We start from the raw sequence: 15,929 nt of genomic DNA on the forward strand, positions 1-15,929 counted from the left end.
TCTTATCTTACAAACCAGGCTTTTGATGTTGGCTGCCATCAGAGGCTGCCTTCTGAGTGGTTGCCAAATGGGAATGCGAGTGGACGCGTGTACGAGTGAGTCGTATATGGCGAAGCCTCGGGAGGACGACACTTGGGTTAGGCGGGGCACGGCGGAGTCAAAAGGCTAAGCTAATTGGCTCGGCTTAAATGGCAGCTAAGTGGAGCCCACACTTCAAAACCACTGCTCCCCAGAAACAGCTGGGCCTCAGCAGCGGGCTCGTTAGCTAAAAGGCTCATAATCAAAGGAGATGGTATAGGGACCAAAACTCGGACACTCTTGAGCTCACAGCGTTGAGCATCCAGGAAATGGATCGTAGACTTTTAGGGCCTGAGCACAAAGAAGAGTGGCCCTCTTCTGGAATGAGCGGCTGTTTTGGAAGAGGACTCTTGGCTGGTGGGGAGGTAAAGCGCCATTTCCGTGAAGGCACCGGTTACGCCTCTGAGCCTCTACAAGTTGACGTCTCTTGTCTGCCCTGGTCACGAGTTTCCTGTCCCGCTGTTGGCATCTGCCCCGGGTGTGGTGGGGGCGTGCATTGGTTGGGAGGTGGGGGTGCTGGAATCATTTGTTCCTCTTGCCTTCGATGGGCCAGGGACCTGCTTCCCCCGCAGAGAAGCTCTACGTACTTCCTCCAGTTCTCTTCTTCCTTCTGTCCTGTGTGGAAGGAGCAAAAGAGGTATAAAAGAGCCCGCTAATTTGCATCTGTGTGGAAAGGGGAAGAGCAGAGGCTACTAGCCGGCACCCGAGGACAGAGTCTCGGAGGAGGTGGATGGGGACCTCCTCCAGGACTCTTGAAGCCTTGCCTGTGTCACGGCAAAGTCTGGGGGGTGCTTGATTCCTTCCCCCCGACGTTGTCAGGAAGGAGGCCTGGGGCAGAGGCCATCTATCCTTATTAAGTCCCCAGAGGAGTTGCTGGTCAGGAGAGAAAGGCAGGGACCTTGTCTTGCAGCCCTGGGGCAGTAGAAGTTGGTTATACCAATGTGAGACCCAATCTAGGGGACCCCCGTGGTCACCCCCACCCCACAAGGAACGTTAGGTAAGAGACAAGGGGATCTTCACTGTGCCTTGGGAACCACCTGGCATGCCCCGTAGCCAGCGAGTGCTGAGTGGTGGGGTAGGATGTTCCAGAATGTTCCCCAGGTCTTCCATTCGCCCCTTCAGAATGTCACGTGACTTCACAGGGCTTAACGAATGGGCCATCAGGAAGCTTGGCACCTCCAGGTGGGGTGGGAAGGTGGGTTGCTGAGTTAAGGACGCCTGTTCTGGGGCCCAGCAGTGGCTCAGATTTGTACCCTGGGTCTAACTGCTACTGACTGACTCTAGGAGAGCTGCAGAGAGTCCCTGACCATCTTAAAACTTGGTGAATTTGGGACTTTGTGAGAAGAAAGTCGGATTATACGTCACGTGTGTCTGACCTACAGTGGGAACCGGTACGTGGGGGCTGGCAGCCTCGAGTTAGAGTCAGACCCCTGGTGTAGAATCTGGTTACTGGCCGAGCCAGTAACAGCTGGTCAAGCTCAGCTCGTGAGCACCCAGTTTTCTCCCGTCTTGGAGGTGATCCCATAGTGAAAACATGGAGTTCCGGTGAATACATTCCAGGTGGTTCAGTAAGTTTCTGAACCTAGAACCTTTTATCCTGCCTGGCCTTCCGGGGCCCGGTCAAGCGAGTGAGAAGATGTCTGGGACTCTCAACCTGCGCTGGTCAACTGGCATGCTGTCTCTGGCCCTCTTGGCCTTTCTCTGGGACGGGGCTCACCCTGTGTGTATGTCCTTGCTTTAGATTAATCCTGTTTCTCCCCTTGTGTCCTCAGTACAAGGCTCCTTCACGTGCTAATTCCTAGCCAGAGTTGGGCTGACATACCTCATTGATGTATTGACCTACCATGGTCCATCTGTGTCATCCCCGCGGTGGCCCTGTGATCTGGCCTAGGTCAACAGACTTCTGGAAATTTCAGCCACTTGGAATTTTAGGGCATTACACATGAGGAGCTAGAGGTCAACCAGTTGCCCCCGTGTGCTCCCGGGTATTTTTAGGCATTGCTGACTTTCACCCACTGCTGGTGAGCCCAGATGTTTTTCTTCCTTCCACCCTGTGATGAACAAAACACCGGGAAAAGGGAAATAACCAACTACCTAATCTCGGTGTTTACAGCCTCCAAGTATGATTCAGTATGGGAATGTTGGAACCCTGGCGCTTTTGTAAATAAGTGGCCTCCAGAAGGGACGGCAATGGGAAAATAGTCACACCTTGAGCGTTTGACGACTTTCAAGCTCAAAGTTCTTTTTAAAAGAAATCCTACGAGTGCCAAGTCATGTTTTAGTGCAGACTAGCCGGGGTGGAGGCTTTTCTTAAGTCCACTTTCTTTAAAAGATGAAGGACATAGGGGCTCATCCTGCCTTCAGGTCTTTGCTCAAAGGTCACCCTCACTGCGAGAAGTCCATCGGAACTCCCCCTCACCCCCCACCGCATCCTTTCTTCCCATTTCCTGCCCTGTATTTTGTCCTAGTGCTTACCACTTTCTAACCTGCTGTAGACTTTGTTTTTGTATTTTTGCTTCTTGCCTGCCACCCATTAGACCTTAAGCCTTGTGAGGGCAACTGTCTGCATTTTTGTCCCCTTCCTTCACTGCTGTCTCACCCAGTGCCTGGAACAAGGTCTGACACATAGCAGGTACTCAAACATTTGAACGAATTGCACAGAATGCCACATAGTAGGGGCTTTCTCTTTATGCCCACATTAATCGTGTGTCCTTGGCACTTCCTTAGTTTGGGGGTGGGAGGGTTTGGAGCTGAGGGAAGGAAGGAGCCCAAAAATACTCTTGTGGTGATTTTTTTTTTTTTTTAATTTTTTTAACATTTATGTATTTTTGAGACAGAGAGAGACAGAGCATGAACGGGGGAGGGTCAGAGAGAGAGGGAGACACAGAGTCCGAAACAGGCTCCAGGCTCTGAGCTGTCAGCACAGAGCCCGGTGCGGGGCTTGAACTCACGGACCGCGAGATCATGACCTGAGCTGAAGTTGGACGCTTAACCGACTGAGCCACCCAGGCGCCCCTCTTGTGGTGATTTATAAAAGGAAGAAATTTGGAAACAGTCGGGAGCTTGACTGTTGGAGAATTACACACACCTTCATTAATGCCTGGCTCAGTCTTCTGCGGGCGTGGTCCCTCTTCTTACAATATTTTGCCCTGGTGGGCTCCATAAGGCCCTGGTTTCATGATTTGGGGCAGTACGACAGACGGTTGGGAGGACCAAAGGGGCCTTAGATTCTCCTACTTGGGACACCTGTAAAATAAAATAGGGGAGCCTTTACTTTGGGCTGGCCGGAATGTAATCCGTTCTAAGGCAGAGCTTGAGAGATGAGCTTTACTAAGCTCTTTCCAAGTCAACGATCCTGAACCTGAGAGGGAGTTTGGCAGTTTGATCTTGGATTGATCTTTCAATCCAACCTTGGGAACAGCCATGGCGCCCAGGACGGTGGTACACTTGCATGGAGGCGGGTGGCTCTGACCTCCGGTGGGATCTCAGAATGGCTTGTGAATCAGCCCACATCCTGAAAGCATCCTCGTGAGCCTGTGGCTTCTGTCTTTTCCCTTCCCTTAGAGATGGAATCCCTCCTTATCGTGTGGGGAGTAAGAAACAGCTCCAGAGAGAAATGCATCGCAGTGTGAAGGCCAATGGCCAAGTGTCTCTACCTCATTTCCCGGTGAGTACAGTCTGGTGGGGAAGGCAGATGTTTTCAGCCATGTTGAGTCGTGAAGAAAAGGGATGGGAGGTGGAAGGAGGGAGGTCTAGGGTAAGAGGAGGAGCAGGGTCTGGGGGGGGGGGGGGGGTGGTCCACTAGGGGAAGGGGAAGGGAGGAGCCAGGCAAGAGGTGTTACATGCTTCCTTGAGGTGTGATGCTGAGCAGAGTAGAGCTCAAGATGACCTACTTGAACTTCTACGTTTTCTCAATTCAAAAAAGAAAATTCTCCATGAGAAAACCATACCAGTGCTTTTCCAGAAACCAAGAAATGGTAGGAGTTAGTCCATGCTTCTCATCGGGTTCCCGCTAGAATGGAAGTCCCCTGAGGACAGGGAGTTGTGTCTATGATGTTGAATGCCCTGTCCACAGAGACTAGAACAGCGCCTGGCACGTAACAGGTGTTGACTGAGATGTATTGACTGAATCCGTGAATGAGGAGACTAGAGAAATCTCTGCCTCCTGCAGAAGGAAAATCCTGTCCCTGAGACATTCTCCTCGTGTTGACGGTACAGCGCGATCGTTTCGGTCCTCCATTCGTCTATGTACTTGGCCATTTCTCCTGTTGACTTCCCAGGCCCTGGAGGGCAGCTGTTCTGTCCTGTCTGTTCCCAACCCCAGAACTTGGTTTAGTACCTACAGTTGGATCTGCACCTAATGAATGCAGAACGAGTGAAGTGTTTGGAAGCAAGGATCTCATAAACAGTTTCTCCCTGCGACTGATGTGAGAGGCCACCAAAGCGTGAAGATGCTTTCCTGGCCTCTCCCCCATCTGTTTCCACGTCGCGGAGGGCAGCCAGCATGTGGCCCCCTATACTCCGCAAAGCCTCAGAAGCCTCATGCAATCCGCTGAGACCCAGCCTGCAAGAAAACTGCTCCCTGGGCAGGGGAAGAGAGTGCCCGCCTTTGAGCGGCATCTCTGTGAATCCTTTCTGCCGGCTTCCAAGAATTCAGTTGGTTCATCAGTTAGGTTGCATTCAGAAAATTAACACGTCGCATTGCTAATCCCACATTGCATTAGTGCACGGGGTGTTGGTTGCTAGAGCAACTCCTCTCCAAAAGCCCCTCCCACGGGGCAGACTTTGTCCTAAAATTGGCCTGTTAGGATGCTTTTCTGGGGACCTTCAGCATCCCCCTCCCCTCCTCAGTAATATTACCCCCCAAACACAACAGTATTGATGATACAGATTTTTTTGGCTGGGCGTTGGGGGATGCAGGGGGCGAACGTGTGTTAATAAAGAAAAGTTCTGTGGCCCAAGCTTGTAAATTAGATGATTTGGTCCTGGGGTGTGCAAATCGACTTTCTCCACAAGGCAGCGCTTTGATCGGGGCTGCGCGGAGCCAGCCTGCATGAGAAGGGCCGGCTCCTACAGGGGGTGGGGGTGGGGGTTGGGGTCGGGGGGCCTTCTCTTTCCCCCACTCCGTTCTGTGGCTAAGTGGTTGCCGGTCACGGTGATGAGGCCTGCTCTCTGCAGGGAAAAGCCGGCTTTCGCAGGTTGGCTCTCCGATGCCCCCGCCTACCCTAAAGCAAAGGGCAGAGCAAGAGGGGAGTGAGGAAGAGGGAGGCAGACAAGCCAGGGGAGGGGGTGGCGGGAGGACAGGAGGACAGAGAGCCGGGCGGTGGGAGTTCTCTGTTTGCTGCTCTTGGCAGGCATTCTCGATGCCTTTTTATATTCTGTACTTGATTTGGAGATGTTCCCTTTTCCCTTGATAGATCAGCTTCAGGCAGCCAAGCTCAGCAGTGTTCTGCTACTAGCCCGCAGCATCTTTCTTCATTTTCTGTACAAAGAGACGGGGAGGAGGGGTGGAGAGAACCAGGGAGATCTAGGACAGTGTTGAGACAACACCACCTCAAAGGTGCGCAGTGTGCGGCCAGGAAATAAATTACCACTTCTTCTGATCCGGCCGTGTGACTCCCTTTTTTCCCCCTTTTCTCCCTCCCCCACCCCCACCTCCCTTCCAATCTTATTATTATTATTTTTTTTAATTTCCAGCTCCCTTTCTGTTTAGACTCTACTTTTTATTCCTTGAGTTGTCCCTCTCCCCTCCCCACCTCAGAGGGCTGCCTTTTTTTTTTTGATGTTTGACAACAGTCTTTGAAGATTTTCTACTTCAGAGTAGCTACTGATGGGCTGGTTGTACTACAGAGAGAACAAGCGGGGCCTCTCGGAGTGCGACCAACTGCTCCTGCCCAAGGCAAACGCTGGTGGGGACCATGGCTCTCCATGAGGTCGCGGCGCCGGCGCATAAAGCTCCGGAGCAGCCGGGGCGCCGCGCCTGCCGCTCTCCGCCCGCCCGTGCGGCCGTGGCCGTGGCCGTGGCCACCGCGCCCGGGAAGCTCCGGCGGGCGCCGCGTGCCGGCCCTCCTGAACGTGCATCGTGTCTCCCCTCCCCGCGCCCCGTAGAGAACCCACCGCCTGCCCAAGGAGATGACCCCCGTGGAGCCTGCCACCTTTGCGGCCGAGCTCATCTCCAGGCTGGAGAAGCTGAAACTGGAGCTGGAGAGCCGGCACAGCCTGGAGGAGCGCCTGCAGCAGATCCGAGAGGTAGCGCTGGGCCCTGTCCCTCTCCCCGCCCCCGCCCCCCACCCTGGGGCTGGCTGGCAGGTGCCTTTGCTGCGGCCCCACCTCTGTGCCGTGGCCCCGCCCCTCCCCCTGACCTTGCGCAGCCGTGGCCCCGCCCCTCCCCCCGGCCCACTGGAGACTTGGCCGTTCCCTGCTGCTTGCTTGTCCGCTTACCCCCCCGCCCCACCCCTGTGCTGCCTTTCCCTCCAGGATGAAGAGAAGGAGGCCTCTGAGCTAGCGCTGAGCTCCAGGGAGGGGGGCCCCACCCCGCACCCCCTCTCCCTCCTGCCCTCCGGCAGCTACGAGGAGGACCCGCAGACCATTCTGGACGACCACCTGTCCAGGGTCCTCAAGACCCCCGGCTGCCAGTCGCCGGGCGTGGGCCGCTACAGCCCCCGCTCCCGTTCCCCCGACCACCACCACCACCACCAGCAGCACCACCCCCTCCTCCCGCCCGGGGGCAAGTTGCCCCCCGTGGCCGCCTCGCAGGCCGGTTGCCCCCTCCTGGGAGCCAAGGGCTTCGTGACCAAGCAGACGACGAAGCACGTCCACCACCACTACATCCACCACCACGCCCTCCCCAAGACCAAGGAGGAGATCGAGGCGGAGGCCGCACAGAGGGTGCGCTGCTTCTGCCCGGGGGGCTCCGAGTATTACTGCTACTCGAAATGCAAGAGCCACCCCAGGGCTCTGGAGCCCGTGCCGGCGGAGCAGTTCGGGTAAGTGTGAGCGCAGACTGGCGATTCTGGAGCTTCCCGGTGGGGGTCGGAGGTCACGGGCACTTGGCTTCCGGGAGGGAGGCGCGGGGGGCGGGGTCTTTGGTGTCCCCCTGCCCCCTCCCCCCCCAACCCGCTGAACCCACCGGTTCGAGGGGTCCCAGAGGTGTAACGGGGCCCCTGGGATGGGTGTGGTTCTTGGTTCCCCGCAGCAGCAGAGGTGGTACCCCGCCCAGACGGACCGGGAAAAGCGTGGAGCCGGGCCCGGCCCTGCCAGCCAGGGAAGGAGGCGCCCCGGGCGGACCCGGGGCCCTGCAGCTGCCCGGGGAGGAAGGAGACAGGTCGCAGGATGTCTGGCAGTGGATGCTGGAGAGTGAGCGGCAGAGCAAGCCCAAGCCCCATAGGTAAACACCGCGGCGGAGGCGGGGGTCACGGGCAGTCACCACAGAGGTATCGTGGGGATGGCTAATTTTGCAGTGGGCCAAAAACAAATATGACTGTTTGCTCCTGCCGCCTTAATATTAAACGTTGGACTGAGCAGACCACAAAAATGCCATGTTTTGGCAACACCCTCTGTGCGTGTTATGGTAGGGGTTTTTTTTTCTCTCCTCTCTTTGAAGGCAGAATAGAGAAGTTTCTATTGAAGTCATATTTTCCAGTTTCTCTAACCCAGTTTCTTTCCTTCTGCTTTCTCTCTCCTTCCTTGTTCAGTGCCCAGAGCACAAAAAGGGCCTACCCCTTAGAGTGCGCCCGCGCGTCCCCCGCCGAGCGAGCCGGCCGGCACCACCTGCTGGGGGGCAGTAACGGGCACCCCCGCGCTGCCCCCCGAGCCCACCCGTTCACCCAGGACCCCGCGATGCCTCCCCTGACCCCACCCAACACGCTGGCGCAGCTAGAGGAAGCCTGCCGCAGGCTGGCCGAGGTGTCCAAGCCCCCCAAGCAGCGGTGAGTGCAAGCAGCACAGAGGTGAAGTGAGGGCAGAGGCTGGGACCTGGCCTCTCACAAAAGGGCCTCTTGCCCTCTCTACCTGGGTCTCCGTCGCTCCTCAGGGAGGAGGGGAGGCTTCTGGCCATATAACGAGTCCCCTTCCCACCTGCTAGAAATTGTTCCTCTTAGTTCTGTTTGTTCCGAAGAGCCAGCCGGTAAAGGATCTGTTTGTTAGGCAAGTCAGGCCTTGCAGGAGAATGAATTTCAGTAATTCCTTACAAATCCCGTTCCCTACAGCCGCCCTGATCACGTGAAGCCGGTTAGATGAACACGTAAGAAGCCGTGACTGGTGGCGAACTTAGAGCTCAGCCCTTTGCCTGGGCCGGCAGTGTCCAGTCCCAGGCTCCCAGGGAACCTAGGATAGGATGGCTGTGCCCCATTGGGATGGAAGTTGGCTCTGTGTCTCTTTAGGGCCTACAGGGCACTCCTTTTCTGTCTGCTCCCCCTTTGCCAGGGGACAGCAGGCTTCTCTCTCAATCCTCCGCTCTGGCTGTGTGCCCTCAGGTGCTGTGTGGCCAGTCAGCAGAGGGACAGGAACCACTCGGCCGTTGGTCAGGCGGGAGCCACGCCCTCCTCTAACCCAAGCCTGGCTTCAGAAGAGTGAGTGTCTTTACCCCGACCTTCCTGGGATCCGCCTCGTGGTTTATGTTTCAGGGCATCAACTCTCTGGCGTTGGGATTTTTTGGAAATTTTTTCTAGTAGGTTAAAATCACCTCGATTTTAACATTAGCAACGAGGACCAGCAGATGCAGAGGTGGCCGTAAACCAGGATCTCGGAAACTCGGCCTTTACCGGGAAACGCACCGTGGCTCGTACACAGGTGTTGTTTCCCGAAGAGGTGGGTGGCTCAGGGCTCCTGGGCACGCCGCCATCAAAGAGCTGAGATGTGACGCCGTTAGCAGGTGGATAAAAGGGGTCCCCAGACCTGGATGGAAAAGTTGCCTTCGTTCAGCTTGAAGTTAGCAAGTTGGAAACTTTGAGCAGGAAGAGGAGTCTCCGCCATTGCAGAGATGGAGAGAGGACAGTCTTTGTTGTTTTGCTTTGTTTGCTCTGTTGGTTGCCTTCCCCAGTCGGGCCACGATCCTTGTCGTCAATTTACACTGTTGCAAAGTGGACCGAGAAGCTTGGTTCGTTTACACGCTGGTGCAGTTAGAAAGAAATCTGCAGGGGTGTGAGATGGGCCCAGTGATTCAAGGTTTCTTGGCTTAACTTGTTCCTCTTGAGCGATGAGCAACGTTTGAGGTCCTGAATAAGCCACCGCCCTGGACCCTTTTGTTTTCATTGGTCGACCTTAAGGGTACCAGCTGTCTTTTTCCTTCTTAATGCCACTCTACAAACTCCGAATAAACGAGGGAGGTCACAGTGCCTGGGCTCACCTTCCCAGGGGGCTCTGGCGTCCATGCCATCCCAGGAGATGCTCTGGTTTGTCTCCACAGCATTCCCATGGCTCTGTGGTCGCTTGCCCTCCCGTCTTCATTGGCTGGCACCCCGTGTGTGCCATCCTGAAGGAGACTGTTCTGTCCCCACCCCCCTCCCTTTTGGAGCTAGCGAGGGAAACAACAGCAGTGTCTACAACCAAAAGGAAACTGTCCCTTCCTGTGTGCGCCATGCAGGTGACCCGGAGGTGGGCTGTGTGCTCCCAGAGGTGGCTGCCTCTGTGATCCAGGGGCCCCCCACACCCAAGGCCCCTTTGAGCTTCTAGCTACAGCCCCACTTCATCTCTGGAGACTGTTTGAGAGCCTGTGTGTGTGCTGGGAGCACTTGCTGCCTTCGGATGCTGAACTCGTTGCGTTCCATCCTATTTTTCAGTCACAAAGAGCCAAAGAAGCTGGCGGCGGTGCACGCGCTCCAGGCCAGCGAGCTGGTCGTCACATACTTTTTCTGTGGAGAAGAAATTCCATACAGGAGGATGCTGAAGGCTCAGAGCTTGACCCTGGGCCACTTTAAAGAGCAGCTCAGCAAAAAGGGAAATTATAGGTAAGGGCCTTGCGGCTTCTTGCCGCTCCAGAGTTTGTTTGCTCAGAACCGAGAGCCAGAGTCGCTTCCCTGGCCCGGCCGGACCCGGGAGGGGCCGGGAGGCAGGCGCTTCGGGAGGCCATTGGGCTGCCTGGTGCTTGGTTCCTTCTCATTTCCTCTCTCCCCTCACCACTGACAGAAATAACACAGCAGCAGGGAGGCCTCTGGGAGGGCTCTGTGGGGACCGGGACGGGCTTTTTCTACCAGGTGAATGAGACTCTGAGGAGAAAAGGGGCTTTGCCAGGAGAGCTGGGCCTGAGCCACCTTGTGGACGCCCTACCTGCAAGGGAGAGGAGGGGTGTGTGTGTGTCGGGGAGAGACAGACGGACCGACCAGTGAGGGAGGCTTGGGTCTAGGAGAGACTGTTCACGCTGAAGGCTTGGGGAAGGGCAGGGACCATCGCCTAGGAATCTAGACAGCATTCTCCTTACTCAGCCTTTCTGCCTGAAGAACTAGCTCCTGTGGTGAACGGGCCATGTGAAGCAGGAATGCTCATCAGAGAAGGGGCAGGACCCATGGGTGGGCACCAGGCGGACAGGGCTGGCTACTCTTTCTGCTGGGGCCTTGGCAAGGGAACCTGCCCCCCCCCCCCCCCCCCCCGCCCCCAACCCAGGCTTCCTTTCCCTGCCTGCTCAGCGGAGATGCTCCTCTGGCCTCCTACGGCCCCCGAGAGGATCCAAGAGCAGGGACCATTTTCTTGGTGACTTTCCCCTTAACTTGGGGTGGGTGATGACTCCACCCCCGTTTGCCCGGAGGCCTAGCCGCCCCTCCTCACATGGCCTTCATCCCAAGGGAACGTGTGGGTTCTGCTACAGCTGTGTCTGGGGTGCCATGTGCAGGACCAGGGCAAGGGGGAGGCAGGTGAGGTGCCCGGGCGCACACAGCTTCAGGAGGAGCACAATTCGTGCTCGGAAGGTGCCCGCCCATTCCCGCCGCCAGCCCAGGATGGGAACGGAGAACCCGAATAGCACTTAGCAACCTGCCGGGTGGGCGCTGGCTCCCGGAGTCCACCTCCAGGACCCCGAGACCTTGTCCCTGCCAGAGCGGGCCTTGCGTATCTCTCCCAGGCACTCTGCCTAGCAGCTGACTGGGGCAGGGGCCCACCGTGCTTTCCTTTTGCAGGGAAAGGATAGGGCTCTGAGGCCAGGACCCTGTAAGTGACCGAGAAGCAGGGTGTGGAGCTGGGCTTAGATCTTTCCATTTTACGGCGGGGCAGAGACAATGCTGCAAATGTTGCAGAGGGATTGGGGCACGGGCCTGGCTGCTTCCGCTCCTTCGTCGTCGTCTTCTTTCTTTTTTATCTTGAACAGACACAAGGTGAAACTAATTACACAAGTGTGCCCCTCCAGGGATTCATTTTGATCTCAGCTTTGACTCGGCTGGACTTTGAGTGGAGCTGCAGGTGACCTTCAGGGGAGAAAGGGCCACGGAGCGCCGAGCTGAGGCTGCAGGGGAGGGTCCGCGCTCAGCCACTCCGGCCACATCTGGCTCTGATTTTTTTTTTTTTTTTTTTTTTCCTAAGGCACACTTAATAAGCCTGGCTTTGAAGCCTCGGCCTCCCCTTTAATGCACAAAGACTTGCACAAATGGTTGACTCTTGAATTCTTTACTGATTGGATCAGGCTGTGGCCAGGCCCTTCCCAGCCGCCTTATCTCTCTGTACTTGCTCTCCTGGCTCGTGGGGGCACAGGGTGTCGTGCCTGGCCCGCCCGGCAGGGGTGGGGCTCCCCCTCAGCAACACCCCCCCCCCAATAAAAAAGCCCAGCGGGGATGGGGCCACGGGAGTGGGGGACCTGGGCCGCATTGAGTCATCTCAACATGGCAGGGGTTCAAAAGGAGAACAGTCTCTCCAGACGTGCCAGACGCTATCGGTGCCAGATGTCAGAAGAAAGCAAAGTTTGCCACAGAAAGCATGTTGCAGTGGAAAAGCCCGTTTCTTGGAGAAAATGAGGGCAGCGCAGTGTGTTTGAAGTCTTGGGGCTGGGGCCGAGGGAACTCGGCCTCTCTCCTCTCTGGAAGAGGTTGTATTTCTGTGAAAGGTCACTGTGTGTTTGCTCAGAGGTGCTCAGAGAGGGCCCAACTCGGTAGACCCGGGGGGTCAGAGCTGGGGGGCCGTGGGGCCCAATGGAGGGGGACGTCAGAACGGGAGACCCTTGTGGGAAAGGTGGCCTCCCCCCCCCACCCCTGTCTGGCATCTCCTGTGCACAGTGCCCCTCCCCCCCCATCTCCTCTCCAGCCCCCCGAGTGTTCCGATCCCCTCGATAGGAAGCGCTCTCCCCACTGACCCGTCCGGGCCGTGCCGTTCACCCCGGTGCTGTGGCCCAGCTGCGAGGGCTAAAAACCAGGAACCTTGACTAAACCCAGCTGGTTCACTTTATTCAGCCTTATCTCCTATGAAAGTATTTGGCTTGCCTTCATTAAAGAGGAAAGAAGTTTAGCTCTAACCAAGGGGAATTCTTTTTTTTTTTTTTTTTTTTTTTTTTTTTTAATGAAAAGACAGAAACAAAAACCAACTGTAACCCTGAGACACAATTGCATTTTTTAGAGAGCCGGCCACCCCCCGCCCAACCCCCAGAGGATCGTGACCCTCCCTCCGTGAGTGGCCTTTATTGGCTGGAGGTGCCGGCTTGCAGGGGCGAGTTTAATCCGCCTGAGGGGGTCTCCCTGGAAGGGGACCGGGGAAGGAAGGGGCTTGGGGGTGAGCCCGCCTGGAGGACAAGCCGTCGTTTCTGAATGTGGCTCTCCTGAGAGAGGCCGGTCATTTGCGTCCACACAATTAAACAGCCTTAGAAGAAAGGAGTCTGGGGTGGGATAAAAGGAACCTTTAATCAACGGGCATAATAGAAGGGTCTTTAGTGTTTGACCCCGGAGGGGTGGGAGGGAAACGGGGCGAAGAGGGGAGAGCAGCGGGGCCGGGGCCAGTCTGCAGCCCTGGGAAGCAAGGTGGGGCTGGCCAGCCTCCCGCAGGGGCCACTGAGGAGAGCAGCCTGTCCCATGGCTGAGCCAGGGTCGGGCCAGGAGAGCGGGGCCTGTGGGCAGCGGAAGCTGGGGTCTCTGCCTTCTCCGGACTTCTGCAGTTTCGGGGGGGCTGGGGCTGGGGCCTCTCTGAGGGGCCCGTCTCAGCTGCTACTTCAGATGCACCAGGCAAGTTTTGCCCTCCCCATGCCCCCCTTGGTAAAAAGGGAGAAAGCAGACAGCTCTGCCCGCAACGTGCGCTTGCCCTGGTGTGCGTGCCGGGCCGAAGACCGCAGCCTCGGAGCTGTCCGCAGGCGGTTGGCCGCCCGGCCCGCTGCTCCCGGGGTGGCCTCCCGTGACGCCCCGGTGGCCGTCGTCAGTCGGATGCGGGCCGAGGTTTACATGCACGCCAGCTGCAGCAGAACCCTCAGGACCCCTTTGTCGTCTCGGTGTTGACATAACCTCTCTTTTAAACAAAGCAGAAAATGCAGTCTTACCAAGACGCGTTTTGGGTTTTCCTTTTAAGGTATTACTTCAAAAAAGCAAGCGACGAGTTTGCCTGCGGAGCCGTGTTTGAGGAGATCTGGGACGATGAGGCCGTGCTCCCCATGTACGAAGGCAGGATTCTGGGGAAGGTGGAGAGGATCGATTGAGCCCTCGGGGTCGGGCTCTGGCGGACTGTGGGGGCCGACACCCACGCCCCGGCCTTGGCCGTGACGGACCGCGACAAGACCTTTTGAAGGAAAACTAAACCAATGAAGAAGACGAAGTCTAGGGGAGAATTGGCCACTGGCCACTTGGGGAGGAGGGTGGGGGGAGGGGGAGGTTGGTTTTCATTATTCACGAGCTGGGTACTGAGATAAGAAAAGCCTGAACTATTTATTAAAAACATGACCACTCTTGGCTATTGAAGATACTGACTGTATTTGAGAGACTGCCATACATAATATATGACTGCCTAGGGATCTGAAATCCATAAACTAAGAGAAACTGTGTATAGCTTACCTGAACAGGAACCCTTACTGCTATTTATTGAACAATTGATTCCCCCTGTCCCCAGTTTATGGATATGCTGCTTTAAACACAGAAGGGGGAGAGAGGTTTTAATTGCCCTATCCAAACTTAGGGGTTGAGCTAGGACTGCATGAATGATTTCTTCATTAAAAGAGGATTTCTTATGCTTTGCCCTGCCCTTCTCCAAGCGAAGATAGACTTTTACAAATGGTGCCCTACCATTGACACACGCAGAAATTGGTGCATTTTTTTCTTTCTGTGCTGCTCTATTTTGTCGTGAAGGCCCTGATTTATGTGGCAACGTCACCGCCATGTAGTGTCATCACATTGGATGGGGATCCATTGTGGGGTGCAGGGTGGGAAGCCTCCCTTTTGGGACCCCAGATTTACTCAGTAACTTTTCTAACCCCACCAAGGTCCGGTGCCCCGTGGCGGAGGCTTGCTAGAACCTTGGAGTTCAACTTGTGCTTTTATTGAGATAACGACTCCTTGGAGTTTGGGGGAGGGGGAGGTTTTTTGGGTTTTGTGGGGGTTTTTGTTTGTTTTAATTAGTCTTTGGACCACCGCCGTCCTGGAAACCACCCCGCCCCCCCCCCCCCCTTGCCCTGCAAAGAAGCGGACAGTTGTGGCAAGACCTAGCAGCACCCTTTCCTGCAGACACCTTCATTTTGACGTTCGGGTTTTTGTGTGAAGTTCATCTGTACATTCTGTTTGCCATTGTTCCTTGTACTATATGTCTGTATATATTGTATGACAAGAGAGTATTAATCCACTATCTCTAGTGCTTGACTTTAAATCAGTACAGTACCTGTACCTGCACGGGGTCCTGCTCCGTGCGTCGCCCTATATTGAGGGCTCAAGCTTTCCCTTGTTTTTTGAAAGGGGTTTATGTATAAATATATTTTACGCCTTTTTATTACAAGTCTTGTACTCAACGACTTTCGCCATGGCATTTTGTTCTACTTATACTGTAAATTATGCACTATAAAGAGTTCATTTAAGGAAATCTACTTGGTACAATAATTATTGCAATTAAGAGATGTAGCCTTTATTAAAATTTTATATTTTTCAAAACGTGGGCCTCGTCTTTGCATCCGCGGGGGTGGGAGCAGGGCAGAGGCACCCTTCCGAGTGTGAGCAGCTGCCCTTGATGTCCCGTCTTGCTTGAGCCCAGCTCTGACTGTCCCCCACGTCTTCTCACCCCACCTGGGGGGTTTTGAGAAACCAGTGCTTCAAAAAAATCACCTGGTTACTGGCTGAGGATTTTCTTGTCCCGGAGCAGGCCGTAGACAGCTCCTCCATTTCCAGTGCTGCCTCTTCCTCTGATCCGGCCAGGCGGGGACCGGAGATACGGAGCTGAGATGGCCTTCTCCCAGGAACCCTTGCGTTTCCAGGAAATGGTGTGTGGATCTGGAATGTCTAGCGGGACGAATGACCCTCGAGCTCGGGGCTAACCAGGCACCCGCTCCGTGGCTGTGCCAACTCGAACGATACCTTCAGCAGGCGTCGGGGCTGCAAAGGTGGTGGGAAGAAGGTGGTTCAGCAGGAAAACTGCACGGTTCCCTGGATAGTGTGCTTCGTGCAGCCGTGGAAGCTGGCCGTCGGTGGTGGTTCACTCCACAAACTTCAGGTTACCTCCCGGTGTGTCGGGCATTCGGAGGCCGGGCTGTAATTCCGATCTGGGAGAGCGTGTCTACTTTCGAAGAGTCCTATAATGGACCCATTTTAGGAAAAGAGGATCTGCTGGACTTGACTTCTCTTCTACGGAGCTTTCCTGAGATGGGGTCTGCAGCAGATCCGGGTGGCTTTCCGTCCCTGCTGCAACATGTGACAGGGGAGGGAGGGCCGGCGTCCTGGCCGCGTGGGGTTAGCGGCCGTCTTGAACCGGCCAGCCTC

The 15,929-nt window shown here is 55.8% G+C and overlaps 1 protein-coding gene across 5 annotated transcripts in view; it reads left to right on the forward strand.

Moving 5' to 3' along the window:
* AXIN2 (axin 2) overlaps positions 1-15,106 on the forward strand; it is a 32,291-nt gene extending 17,185 nt beyond the window's left edge. For all 5 annotated transcript variants that reach the window (XM_060645619.3, XM_060645616.3, XM_060645621.3 and 2 more), the window contains exons 4-11: positions 3,643-3,745; positions 6,187-6,327; positions 6,556-7,064; positions 7,274-7,465; positions 7,773-8,006; positions 8,553-8,648; positions 9,858-10,025; positions 13,546-15,106. In XM_060645619.3, the coding sequence (XP_060501602.1) occupies positions 3,643-3,745; positions 6,187-6,327; positions 6,556-7,064; positions 7,274-7,465; positions 7,773-8,006; positions 8,553-8,648; positions 9,858-10,025; positions 13,546-13,672 (1,570 nt within the window). In that variant the 3' untranslated portion in view covers positions 13,673-15,106. The remainder of the gene's footprint in view (positions 1-3,642; positions 3,746-6,186; positions 6,328-6,555; positions 7,065-7,273; positions 7,466-7,772; positions 8,007-8,552; positions 8,649-9,857; positions 10,026-13,545) is intronic.
* The last annotated feature ends 823 nt before the right edge of the window (positions 15,107-15,929 follow it).

This window comes from Panthera onca, chromosome E1, assembly GCF_046562875.1.
Source record: "Panthera onca isolate mPanOnc1 chromosome E1, mPanOnc1 haplotype 2, whole genome shotgun sequence".
Taxonomy (NCBI): Eukaryota; Metazoa; Chordata; class Mammalia; order Carnivora; family Felidae; genus Panthera; species Panthera onca.